Genomic DNA, 14,333 nt, shown 5'->3' on the forward strand with positions numbered 1-14,333 from the left:
CCACTTCTATGTTAAGTGTACTGTCTTTAGATGCAACAAGGCTACTAGTCAAGTTTGTTAATTAAGAAACAAAAATCAAAACCACTTTCTCACCTCTGTGTTTTTTTTTTTTTAAGCATGTGAGTCGCCTTTTGACAGTTTCACCTTTTCATGCATCAGACAGTGAACAGCCACCTCAAATGCATATTGTCTGCTGTATGTTTGAGCTCATGGATATTTAAGCAGAATTACCTAAGAGATAAATAATCATTGGCTCCTATAAATTCCTCATTCAGTGATGCTGACCTGTGTTGTATTAGGTCCTGGAAAGAAAGTCTGGTAAGAGGTAGAGCTGCTAGAGAGGAGTTCACATCTAGGTATAGTTAGTTCAGTTGCTCAGTCATGTTCAACTCTTTGCAACCCCATGAATCACAGCACACCAGGCCTCTCTGTCCATCACCAACTCCCGGAGTTCACTCAAATTCATGTCCATCGAGTTGGTGTTGCCATCCAGCCATCTCATCCTCTGTCGTCCCCTTCTCCTTCTGCCCACAATCCCTCCCAGCATCAGAGTCTTTTCCAATGAGTCAACTCTTCGAATGAGGTGGCGAAAGTATTGGAGTTTCAGCTTCAGCATCAGTCCTTCCAATGAACACCCAGGACTGATGTGTTTCAATGAACATCCTTTAGGATGGACTGGTTGGATCTCCTTGCAGTCCAAGGGACTCTCAAGAGTCTTCTCCAACACCACAGTTTGAAAAGCATCAATTCTTTGGCACTCAGCTTTCTTCACAGTCCAACTCTCACATCCATATATGACCACTGGAAAAACCATAGCCTTGACTAGATGGATCTTTGTTGGCAAAGTAGTATCTCTGCTTTTGAATATTCTATCTAGGTTGGTCATAACTTTCCTTCCAAGGAGTAAGCGTCTTTTAATTTCATGGCTGCAGTCACCATCTGCAGTGATTTTGGAGCCCAAAAAATAAAGTCTGACACTGTTTCCACTGTTTCCCCATCTATTTCCCATGAAGTAATGGGACCAGAAGCCATGATCTTCGTTTTCTGAATGTTGAGCTTTAAGCCAACTTTTCCACTCTCCACTTTCACCTTCATCAGGAGGCTTTTTAGTTCCTCTTCACTTTCTGCCATAAGGGTGGTGTCATCTGCATATGTGAGGCTATTGATATTTCTCTCGGCAATCTTGATTCCAGCTTATGCTTCTTCCAGCCCAGCATTTCTCATGATGTACTCTGCATAGAACTTAGATAAGCAGGGTGACAATATACAGCCTTGATGTACTCCTTTTCCTATTTGGAACCAGTCTGTTGTTCCATGTCCAGTTCTAACTGTTGCTTCCTGACCTGCATATAGGTTTCTCAAGAGGCAGGTCAGGTGGTCTGGTATTCCCATCTCTTTCAGAATTTTCCACAGTTTATTGTGATCCACACAGTCAAAGACTTTGACATAGTCAGTAAAGCAGAAATAGATGTTTTTCTGGAACTCTCTTGCTTTTTCCATGATCCAGCGGATGTTGGCAATTTGATCTCTGGTTCCTCTGCCTTTTCTAAAACCAGCTTGAACATCAGGAAGTTCACGGTTCACGTATTGCTGAAGCTTGGCGTGGAGAATTTTGAGCATTACTTTACTAGCGTGTGAGATGAGTGCAGTTGTGCGGTAGTTTGAGCATTCTTTGGCATTGCCTTTCTTTGGGATTGAAATGAAAACTGACCTTTTCCAGTCCTGTGGCCACTGCTGAGTTTTCCAAATTTACTGGCATATTGAATGCAGCACTTTCACATTTGAAATAGCTCAACTCGAATTCCATCACCTCCACTAGCTTTGTTCGTAGTGATGCTTTCTAAGGCCCACTTGACTTCACATTCCAGGATGTCTGGCTCTAGGTGAGTGATCACATCATTATCATCAGATCAGATCAGTCGCTCAGTCGTGTGTGACTCTTTTCGACCCCATGAATCGCAGCACGCCAGGCTTCCTGTTCATCACCAACTCCCGGAGTCTACTCAGACTCACGGCCATCGAGTCAGTGATGCCATCCAGCCATCTCATCCTCTGTCGTCCCCTTCTCATCTTGCCTCCAATCCCTCCCAGCATCAGAGTCTTTTCCAATGAGTCAACTCTTCGCATGAGGTGGCCAAAGTACTGGAGTTTCAGCTTTAGCATCATTCCCTCCAAAGAAATCCCAGGGCTGATCTCCTTCAGAATGGACTGGTTGGATCTCCTTGCAGTCCAAGGGACTCTCAAGAGTCTTCTCCAATACCACAGTTCAAACGCATCAATTCTTTGGCGCTCAGCCTTCTTCACAGTCCAACTCTCACATCCATACATGACCACTGGAAAAACCATAGCCTTGACTAGACGAACCTTTGCTGGCAAAGTAATGTCTCTGCTTTTGAATATGCTATCTAGGTTGGTCATAACTTTCCTTCCAAGGAGTAAGCGTCTTTTAATTTCATGGCTGCAGTCACCATCTGTAGTGATTCTGGAGCCCAGAAAAATAAAGCCTGACACTGTTTCCACTGTTTCCCCATCTATTTCCCATGAAGTGATGGGACCAGATGCCATGATCTTCGTTTTCTGAATGTTGAGCTTTAAGCCAACTTTTTCACTCTCCACTTTCACTTTCATCAAGAGGCTTTTGAGTTCCTCTTCACTTTCTGCCATAAGGGTGGTGTCATCTGCATATCTGAGGTTATTGATATTTCTCCCAGCAATCTTGATTCCAGCTTGTGTTTCTTCCAGTCCAGCGTTTCTCATGATGTACTCTGCATAGAAGTTAAATAAGCAGGGTGACAATATACAGCCTTGACGAACTCCTTTTCCAATTTGGAACCAGTCTGTTGTTCCATGTCCAGTTCTAACTGTTGCTTCCTGACCTGCAAACAAATTTCTCAAGAGGCAAATCAGGTGGTCTGGTATTCCTATCTCTTTCAGAATTTTCCGCAGTTTATTGTGACCCACACAGTCAAAGGCTTTGGCATTGTCAATAAAGCAGAAATAGATGTTTTTCTGGAACTCTCTTGCTTTTTCCATGATCCAGCGGATGTTGGCCATTTGATCTCTGGTTCCTCTGCCTTTTCTAAAACCAGCTTGAACATCAGGAAGTTCATGGTTCGCATATTGCTGAAACCTGGCTTGGAGAATTTTGAGCATTACTTTACTAGCGTGTGAGATGAGTGCAATTCTGTGGTGGTTTGAGCATTCTTCGGCATTGCCTTTCTTTGGGATTGGAATGAAAACTGACCTTTTCCAGTCTTGTGGCCACAGCTGAATTTGCAGGCAGTATCAAATCCCTGTGTATTTTTGTTTGTTACAGAACTTACTGATCTTTTGCTTTTATTATCTGCCCACAAATATTTTCTAGAGAGACTTGGCCTCTGGAATTAAGTAAAAGTTGAAGCTGTAATTACAGAATGAGAGAATAAGGTCATAAAGAAGATCTGTAACTTTTAGTTGCTTTTCCAAGAGTTATTTATTAGAAAATATTTAGGCAGTGAATTCAAAGATTCTAGTCACCATGCAACTTTTTTTTCTGTGAAATCTGGTATAGTGTGCTAATTATAGGTGACCACTTTGACTAAAGGAATAAAATTTGCGTATCACAGATAAAAATACAATAATTCATTAAGGCATATCAGAAGAGTTAGAGTGTCAAATTGTTCTTTAAAAAGTTTTTAAAGTATCTTTTTTCCTAATAGATAAAAAATGGTAGCTTAAAAATAGATTAACAAAACAAAAACAAAACTTTATACTAATCACTGTTTTTGTCTTGTTAATGTTCAGAGTTTCTGGCAGAGATTCTAGAAGGACTGTACATTTAACAAGTAAAAGATGTGAAGTATAAAGTTTAGAGTTTTTAACATGTATTAACTCGCACATTTATATAGAGAGAGAAAAAGGAAAATATAATCTGAACATAATACCATTTACTCATAGACTACAGTGGACATGTCTCCATTGAGTTGGCACTGAAAATTCTCTCCTCTTCCAGCTTATATGTATAAGGAATTATAATTTATTGTAATTTATACTTATTTTGTATAAATATTTTATATTCATAATTATATTGTATTTATTTAGACATTACCTAATCCTTCTTAACTTTATTTACTATCAGGGAAAGAAGTACCATTTCCCAGTCTAGAATTGGTATTTAGTATCAAATTGCTATCATAGAGTACTGTTACCAAAAAATAAACTTCAACAATACTATTATGCTAGTCTTTCTCTGGATGAAATTGAGTGTGTACTATCCAAAGCCAAAATGTGGGCAATTATAGAAAATTTATGTATGAACATACTAGGTAGCTCAAGAGAAGGAAATAAAAATCCTAAATATTACTGTACAAGCCTTTAATAAAGACATACGAAACATATTTGGGGGACTGAAACATATTACAGAGAACTTTCTTTTTTTTTTACTGAGGGACTTATTTTTTATTTATTCATTTTTCTTGGCATATATATAATTGGTACAACTAGTATGTGGGAGAGAGAAAAGTGAGTGCACCATTATGAAAAATGCCTCTTTATCCCGTAACAAGTGGAATGGCCTAAGAATGGGCAACAACCGCAGAAGCTGAGGGTGAGGTAGGGAGCTGAACCCAGGGGATGGTTTGAAAATCTGTATAAAGTATTTGACCTCAGGACCACGGAATGTCAGACAACTAATTCTTCCCCAGCAGGATACTTCCTCTCTGGAAACGTTGAACCAGAGAGGCTACAGACCTGGGAATTCCACCTAGGAGACTGAGGGTAGGTGCATATGGGAACAGATGTACTAAATTAAAAATAGCATACTGAACAGTGAGGTTTTTTAGTCTCATTTCCCTGTCAAGTTTCTAAAAGACTGATAGCTGTTCATAATCTAGGTAAGAAATTGGAGAATTATCTTTTATTGACATTTATACTTACCTTTGGGGTGGGGGAAAGCTGGTCACCTGATTACCCTCAAGTGAAGCCCATCAACCTGTAAACCTCAGTTCACAAAAATAAGACTTTTAGACAGTATTTTATTGCCTCAGTCTTGAGTATGAGCTAACAGCTTAGGACCTCCAGACGTTTGCAGAAAGCACATAATATAAAAGATTTTTTTGGTATGCTTTCCTCAAATGCTGACAATTAAGAAAGAGTTTGAGACCACACAATTCTGTTTATTTTTCTTGCTATATGTATAATGGGTACAGCTTGTATGTGGGAGAGAGAAGGGAGATGAAGTGAATGAAAACAAGTCTGTGTCAGCAGTTGGAATCTATGGAAAGGGAAGCAAAAAATTAAGTGTTCTGAATCTCAAGTCGAATTAGCAATTCCATATAGAAATAGGTTCTGTATTACTATTAGTGTTGAACACTTAATCACTGTTTGAAATTTTATCATACATTTACTTGGTTATTTTTTCACTGTCTAGCATAAGAGTTCCTAAACTTTTTTCTGTCAAGAGCCAATTAGTAAAAAAGTATTAGGTTTGGGGGGCCCTACAGTCTCAGTCACATCTACTCAAATCTGTCATTATAACACAAAAGTAGCCCTGCTGCTAAGCTGCTGCTAAGTCGCTTCAGTCGCGTCCGACTCTGTGCGACCCCATAGACGGCAGCCCACCAGGCTCCCCTGTCCCTGGGAGTCTCCAGGCAAGAACACTGGAGTGGGTTGCCGTTTCCTTCTCCAATGCATGAAAGTGAAAAGTGAAAGTGAAGTCGCTCAGTCGTGTCCGACTCTTAGCGACTCCATGGACTGCAGCCCACCAGGCTCCCCCATCCATGGGATTTTCCAGGCAAGAGTACTGGAGTTGGGTGCCATTGTCTTCTCCGAAAGTAGCCCTGGATATTATATAAACAAATAAGCTTCGCTGTGTGCCAATAAGCTTTTATTTACAAAAACAAGACTGTGGACCCACTTTGACCTGCAGACTGTAGCTTGCTGACACTTAGTCTAGTCCATCTGGCAGTGTTTTGGGTATCTGAGAGAAGGTATGCCATAAAGTTGTACCCTGTCGCCAATGCCTAGGGATATTAAATGCTGTTTGAATGAATTGAAGAAGTCTGTATGACACTTTTCGTTAGGATTTTGTGGCCTTCCTCATGTAGATTCTATGCTTTCTAAAGACCAAAAGTGACAATACTGTATTCTTATCAGAACCAATTTGTAAGCTAAAGATTGGTCATATTCCAAGTGACATTGTAAAGGAGCATCTGCTAAGTTAAGTGACTGCTTTTGGGTAAAGAAGATCTTTTCCTTCTCCTGAAATCTATGATACGAAGACAATTTGGCAGATAAAATATACAGAATTTTTAAACCAACACAAGGATCCAAGTTTTCTTGAATACTACTTAGAATTTTTAAACTATTATAATTTTGTCTGCTTAAATATAATATCTTGTAGTTAGCTTTTTAAGCAGCTTTCACAGTATTCTGTAGGCTTGTTTTATCTGCTGAAGATAAGAAAAAAAGGAAGGTTAGTCACACAGTTGTGTCCGACTCTTTGTGATCCCATGGACTGTAGCCCGGCAGGTCCTCTGTCCATGGAATTCTCCCGGCAAGAGTACTGAGTGGGTTGCCATTCCCCAGAGGCCCCATAAAAAATGCTTGAAACAATAAATTGAACAGGTAATGAAACTGCTCCATGATCAGCACTACTCTTGTTTTACAGTAAACCTATGATGGACTTGTTGATTTTCCTCTGTGCACAATATCACTTAAATCCATCAAGTCACACAATTGATCTGCTCTCAGCTGAAAAGAACCCCATTAAATTTAAGCCAAACACACCAATAGGAATGTTGGAGGTGGAAAAAGTAATTTTAAAGCCAAAAATTCTGGATAAGAAGAAACCTACACCTTTAATACCAGAGGTAAGATTTTCATAGTAGATTTTGACATGATACTAAGTTAAGTTTTAAAATCATTCTTTGCAGCTCAGTGTAAATGAAATAAAATTTGCTTTTCCTGGTCTAATTCGGTGTAAGTATGGCTATTGTGTTTTCCTGGACCTTTTTGCTTAGGATTCACTTGGTTGTTTATCCTTGGATTAACTAGGATTTGGGGAATATTTTAGATTTTAGATGTGCTAAAGTGATCTTTTTGACAGTATCAGAATCTGACAGTTATGAAAGATCTATATTTTGAGCTATTCTTTTAAAAAGTATTTTACATTTTTTTAAAAAGGCTTTAGAATTCTTGAATACAAATTCCTCTAAGAATTTAAAATAATTTTTTTTTACTTCTCTGTACATGGTAAGTGGTGGTTGTAACTTTTTAACTTATAAATTATTGTTAATTTGAGCTGCATGATGGCTCGGTTTTCTGTAATGTATGGATTTTAAGCAAAAATTTTTTACCATAGTGATAATATCATTCATCAGTTCTCCTTTATAAAATTGTTCTCTTTCCGTAAGCAAACAGGGGGTAGAAGTAATGGGTTTCTAGAAATACTCTTTCATTAGGAACAACATAAACCACTTTTAACTTTAAAAAATATATAAAGGTTTATTTTTAAAATTAGTTCATTTACACATGACTTGAGTACGTACATTCTCATATTTTCTTCATATTCTTATGAGAAGGGTTTTTTTTTTTTTAACGAAAACGGTACCTTTTATGGACAATACTAAAAATCCTTTGCTTTCTACAACATTTGATTGAATATTAAATATTAGGATATTGGGCTATTTTCCATAAAGATATGTATTCTATTTATCTAGATGGAAATTGTATTATTTATGCTGTAGGATTTGACTATATGTGGTATTTTAGGAATATATGTTAAACTTTAAAGATCTGCAATCTGTAAGTTTCATTTAACGTGGTCATGTTTCTAAATTCCATTTACATACAAAATTTAATTCAATTGCATTAAAATATGGAGGTGCTTAAAATCTTCTTGGTAACTTTGAGTTAGCAGTATTAAATATCTAAATGAGGACTATTATACTATTCTTTACTAATATATTAAAATTAACCAAAGTACTAATAATAGTAGTGACAACAATCAGATCAGTTCAGTCGCTCAGTCGTGTCCGACTCTCTGCGACCCCATGAATCGAAGCACGCCAGGCCTCCCTGTCCAACACCAACTCCCGGAGTTCACTCAGACTCACGTCCATCGAGTCAGTGATGCCATCCAGCCATCTCATCCTCTGCCGTCCCCTTCTCCTCCTGCCCCCAATCCCTCCCAGCATCAGAGTCTTTTCCAATGAGTCAACTCTTTGCATGAGGTGGCCAAGTACTGGAGTTTCAGCTTCAGCATCAGTCCTTCCAAAGGAATCCCAGGGCTGATCTCCTTCAGAATGGACTGGTTGGATCTCCTTGCAGTCCAAGGGACTCTCGAGAGTCTTTTCCAACACCACAGTTCAAAAGCATCAATTCTTCGGCGCTCAGCCTTCTTCACAGTCCAACTCTCACATCCATACATGACCCCAGGAAAAACCATAGCCTTGACTAGACGAACCTTTGTTGGCAAAGTAATGTCTCTGCTTTTGAATATGCTATCTAGGTTGGTCATAACTTTCTTTCCAAGGAGTAAGCGTCTTTTAATTTCATGGCTGCAGTCACCATCTGTAGTGATTTTGGAGCCCAGAAAAATAAAGCCTGACACTGTTTCCACTGTTTCCCCATCTATTTCCCATGAAGTAATGGGACCAGAAGCCATGATCTTCGTTTTCTGAATGTTGAGCTTTAAGCCAACTTTTTCACTCTCCACTTTCACTTTCATCAAGAGGCTTTTGAGTTCCTCTTCACTTTCTGCCATAAGGGTGGTGTCATCTGTATATCTGAGGTTATTGATATTTCTCCCAGCAATCTTGATTCCAGCTTGTGTTTCTTCCAGTCCAGCGTTTCTCATGATGTACTCTGCATATAAGTTAAATAAACAGGGTGACAATATACAGCCTTGACGAACTCCATTTCCTATTTGGAACCAGTCTGTTGTTCCATGTCCAGTTCTAACTGTTGCTTCCTGACCTGCATACAAATTTCTCAAGACGCAGGTCAGGTGGTCTGGTATTCCCATCTCTTTCAGAATTTTCCACAGTTTATTGTGATCCACACAGTCAAAGGCTTTGGCATAGTCAGTAAAGCAGAAATAGATGTTTTTCTGGAACTCTCTTGCTTTTTCCATGATCCAGCGAATGTTGGCAATTTGATCTCTGGTTCCTCTGCCTTTTCTAAAACCAGCTTGAACATCAGGAAGTTCACGGTTCACATATTGCTGAAGCCTGGCTTGGAGAATTTTGAGCATTACTTTTATTAGCGTGTGCTGCTGCTGCTCCTGCTAAGTTGCTTCAGTTGTGTCCGACTCTATGCGACCCCATAGACGGCAGCCCACCAGGCTCACCCGTCCCTGGGATTCTCCAGGCAAGAACGCTGGAGTGGGTTGCCATTTCCTTCTCCAATGCATGAAAGTGAAAAGTGAAAGGGAAGTCGCTCAGTCATGTCCGACTCTAGCAACCCCATGGACTGCAACCCACCAGCCTCCTCCATCCATGGAATTTTCCAGGCAAAAGTACTGGAGTGGGGTGCCATTGCCTTCTCCGACTTAATACTTTATAAGAGTTATGAATTTAATCTAGATTACTTAATAAGCAACCTTTTTCAAAGCATCTGGTTTGGATTTAGGAAGTAACATTAATCAAAATGAAGATTTTACCACAAAGTAGAAAATACTGTATGTTGTATTTGTTCCAACACATAATTTTCCATAGATTATCTCATTGTTCTAGACATCACTGGAGAAAGATGGTCAGTAATCTATGGTAATTTCATATTATGCAATGTGAGGGTGCTAGAGATACAGGAATAGAACTGGGGCTTCAGTTAAAGTCTGAAGTATGAGACAGAAATTTATGACATTCTAGTACTACAAATCCAGCGTTCTTGCCCGGAGAATCCTAGGGACGGGGAGCCTGGTGGTCTGCCATCTATGGGGTCACACAGAGTCGGACACGACTGAAGTGACTTAGCAGCAACAGCAGTGCTACAAAGACTATTCTAGAAAACGCCTCCAATCTTCTCCAGATCTCAGGATGGAAATTCAGGCCACTTACTTCCACCAGAAACACCATAAGTTAAAAATAAGGTCATAGTACTTGTATATCATCATGTTATTCACTTTAATTCTTAATGTTACCTATATTATTGAACTTGGCTATAGAAGAAGGATTCTTACACAATAAAATGAAGGTTCTTATTATCTTGGAAAAAAAAAAACTCCAGTAAATTATGGTGTAACTCTGGCTTTAATCTGTGTTTCAGAAAACTGTGAGAGTAGTGATCAATTTTAAGAAAACGCAGAAGACAATAGTAAGAGTTAGCCCACATGCACCTCTTCAAGAACTTATCGCCATTATATGCAGCAAATGTGAGTTTGATCCATTACACACACAGTTATTGAAGGACTATCAGTCTCAGGAGCCCCTTGACTTGACAAAATCTCTTAATGAACTGGGACTGAGGGAATTATATGCCATCGATGTCAGCAAAGGTAAGTAAGACTTTTCATGTTGTTCATTTGACAGGATGTGCATATGTATGCATGTTTTGTGTTTATGTATAAGTATTCTCAAATTCATAAAGAATCCTGTAGTAAAGTCAGTACATGTCATTGGAAATAAAAAGAGAAAACTAAATGTAATAAAATTTAACTTGAGTTCAGTTATTAAAATTGGAATAAAAATTTGTCTTTCTTAGCTGTCATTTACATTTTATACTTTTCCATCTACCTTTGAATATTTAGGGCATCCCTGGTAGCTCAGCTGGTAAAGAATCCGCCTGCAATGCAGGAGACCCTGGTTTGATTCCTGGGTCAGGAAGATCCCCTGGAGAAGGGATAGGCCACCCTACTCCCTTATTCATGGGCTTCCCTGGTGGCTCAGATGGTAAAAAAATCCAACTGTACTGTGGGAGACTCACCATGGTTTTGTCTGAGTCTTAATTTTCTTTCAAATTTAGGAATATATTGACAAATATTTTTCTAAGTTCAGCACCCAAAATCAATTAGCTTATAAAATGAGTCAGTCTAGTTAACAAAAGTCTTCAAAATAGGATAACTTGGAGTATAAGTCTATAGATATAATGTATTAAAACTTGGAGATTTTAGATAATGTTGGTTTCTATGATATCTAATAGATAAATGCAAGTTTCTTTATTCAACACAAATCTGTTTTATTAGGAGTAATAAAAGCTTTGTGAAGAATGATTACTTACATCGTCTCTGTGTAGAGAACTTCAACTTGAGATTGTGGCTTTAAATAACTCATAGACAAATGTTTCAACTCAGTGATGTTTTATACTTGAACAGACATTATCTTTACAGTCAAGTTACCCTCTTTTACTCCCTCCTTCTGTAGCCACTTCTGTTACTGCCTTCAACAAGTCATCTTTACAAGGTAAGATATGAATCTGTAGAAAGATTATAATATGAAATCTCTATTTCTATTGGGTAAATTATAAAAACTGCTCATGGAACTTTTCTGGTGGCTTAGATGATAAAGAATCTGGAGATCTGGGTTCGATCCCTGGATTGGGAAGATCTCCTGGAGAAGGGAATGGCTATCCATGCCAGTATAAGGGAATGGCTTTCCATGCCAGTACTCTTGCCTGGAGAATTCCATGGACAGAGTAGCCTAGCGGACTATAGTCCACGGGATTGCAAAGAGTTGGACATGACTGAGTGACTAACACTAATTAACCAAGCTGATAATATTACTTATCTTCTTAAGACTATTAATATATACATTTTGTAAGAGATTTTAATTTAGAAAATCTTTGGGTTTTATTTCTGAAAAATAGTTTATAAGCTCCCACCTTGATTCCTGAATTTAATACAATAATTACATTTCAATAACTATTTGAAAATTAACATCACATTAAGAATGAGAAAAACATATCCTTCACTCTCAGACAAGAAAAAGTGATTTTGCTAGGGCCTTTATTGGGTACATACACTGAAAGCTTGGTGGTTCCAAGAAGGGTCCCAAATTATTTCTTTTGAAATAGTTATTCAGACTATTAAGGGTATATTCATTATAGGCAATGTTTGCAAATTTAAATTGCTTGTGAATATTTTGTAATAATATGGAAAGTGCTTATGCTAAAATCAGCTTTTAAAGCTCTTTAATGTTTAGTATATTTTAAAAAAATTTTACATGAAATTTCTGAAAATGAATATATAAAAATTTTAAGTGTGGATACCTTTGGGTGGTAGGACTATGAGTGACATTTTTCATCCTTCTTTTCTTTATATTATAGAATTTTATAATGGAAATATATTACTTTCATAGCAGAAAACTTTATTAAAAATTATCCAATAATAATAAAGTCTGGAAATCTTTTCCCCATTAAAAAATAGGTTCAGATTATTGATTATTGTAATAATTACCCCCTACTAAAAAAACTTAATAAACTATATACATTAAGTGTTATTAAATTACTGAAATCTTCTTTCTTCACCATTTAGAATTTTTTCATAACACAATGAACCTCTCGATTCCAAGAATTAAGGCCACATAAGTAATAGTGTACTTATTTATTTCTAGTGGCTATCATGAAGACTAGACTAATCAAAGGAGTTGAAAATTCTTATGATTGTAAAGTGTATGCTGCTAAGTCATTTCAGTCGTGTCCGACTCTGTGCGACCCCATAGATGGCAGCCCACCAGGCTCCCCCGTCCCTGGGATTCTCCAGGCAAGAACACGGGAGTGGGTTTCCATTTCCTTCTCCAATGCATGAAAGTGAAAAGTGAAAGTGAAGTCGCTTAGTCGTGTCCGACCCTTAGTGACCCCATGAAGTGCAGCCTACCAGGCTCCTCCATCCATAGGATTTTCCAGGCAAGAGTACTGGAGTGGGGTGCCATTGCCTTCTCCGTGTAAAGTGTATACTGGCTAATAATCAGAAGATAGGCATGTTAATCCTGATATTGCCTTAGCTACTAAGCTCATCTGGCAAGCTGATCAGGCAAATGACTTTATTTGTCTGGATCTCACCTCCCACTTTTATGATAATTAAGAGAAAAAAATGTTCTCTTGATTCTTTCCAGCAACAGCATTCTGTTACTTGTACATGGCTTTCACTCCTAACTTTGCCACTCTCTACATACATAACCCAAAGCACAGTCCATAATCTTATTGGCCTCGTTTTGAAGCTGTTGAATGCGCTGATTTCTAATATCCCCTCCAGCCAAAAAAGTATGTGGTTTATGCAGAGTATTAAATGTTGTGAATATAATCTTAAGAGATTGTAACAGGAAAATGTAAAAAGCTCCTTTTACAGTGTCAGAATCTACAAGCTCAATCCAAATGTTGTAAATGCTCCTGCCTCCTTATTTTGTCTGATAAGATCAGAAGGCTTAGAACTTTGTGTGCAATTATTTACAGCCTCTCTTTGAGAAACAGGAAACTACAGTATTTAAGTTGCTTTTCTAAATAAGCTCAAGTCCTTGTTTGTCCTGCTGTTTAACACTGACTTGTAGTGATCCCTGAAATTGAGCTTTTTTTTTTTTTGAAATTGAGCTTTAAGTGAAGACTTAGGAATTAACCACTGTTGAGGATGCCTGGAAATTACTTTGCCAAAAATAACTACGTGAGTACTCTGGTTATAGTTATTGTGCTGCACCGCCATGTGAACTTGCTATTCACTGTTCCAATGAAATTTAATTGTATATCTACATTCAACTAGTGGAGGAGTCTATCTTAAAATGAAATAGTAGCATTTCTTAAAAAAAGAAGTCAGAGGTATTGCACATCATCTTTAAATGGGTACTGGATTCAATTCTAGTGTTTAATGTCTATTTGTTTTGGTGCAAGTTATTCAAACTCTCTAGTCATCGTCACCCAGGCCTTTCAATTTTTTACAGTCCCCAATTTATAACAAGGGCTCAGAATAGCTCAGGTAGCTTGTGACACCTACCTCCCAGGATTGTTCTAAAGAATGAATTAGGCATGTGAAAAAATTTGTGACCATAAAATGCTGTCCACAATCCTATTATTGTTAGTTGCTAGCATTGTCAGTAAACTCATTGTACAGAATACATAGTGCTTATTTAATATTTGAAGCATCAGATTTATGAAGTTTTAATTTGTGAAATATAGTTCTCCTTTATGTCTTATTGAGGCATATTGCATTAATATATTTATTGGTGTTAACTATCTTTGCTTTCCTGGAATAACTCCTACTTTGTCATAAATTATTTAATTTTTGAAACTTTTTCTTTAAATAAGAAGACTAGAAAAGACTATGTATTTAAGACTATCATTGAGCTCTAAATTCTGCTATGGATATATCCCGCACATTTCAACGTATAGTACTTTGTCTCCAATGTCACAGAGATTATATTGTGATTTGC

The 14,333-nt window shown here is 37.8% G+C and overlaps 1 protein-coding gene across 1 annotated transcript in view; it reads left to right on the forward strand.

The window, feature by feature from the left end:
- Nucleotides 1-14,333, forward strand: part of COBLL1 (cordon-bleu WH2 repeat protein like 1) — a 168,812-nt gene that overhangs the window by 106,148 nt on the left and 48,331 nt on the right. Inside the window, exons 3-5 of the mRNA XM_027559078.1 lie at nucleotides 6,647-6,848; nucleotides 10,246-10,474; nucleotides 11,340-11,378. Of these exons, the coding sequence (XP_027414879.1) occupies nucleotides 6,647-6,848; nucleotides 10,246-10,474; nucleotides 11,340-11,378 (470 nt within the window). The remainder of the gene's footprint in view (nucleotides 1-6,646; nucleotides 6,849-10,245; nucleotides 10,475-11,339; nucleotides 11,379-14,333) is intronic.

This window comes from Bos indicus x Bos taurus, chromosome 2 (assembly GCF_003369695.1).
Source record: "Bos indicus x Bos taurus breed Angus x Brahman F1 hybrid chromosome 2, Bos_hybrid_MaternalHap_v2.0, whole genome shotgun sequence".
Taxonomy (NCBI): domain Eukaryota; kingdom Metazoa; phylum Chordata; class Mammalia; order Artiodactyla; family Bovidae; genus Bos; species Bos indicus x Bos taurus.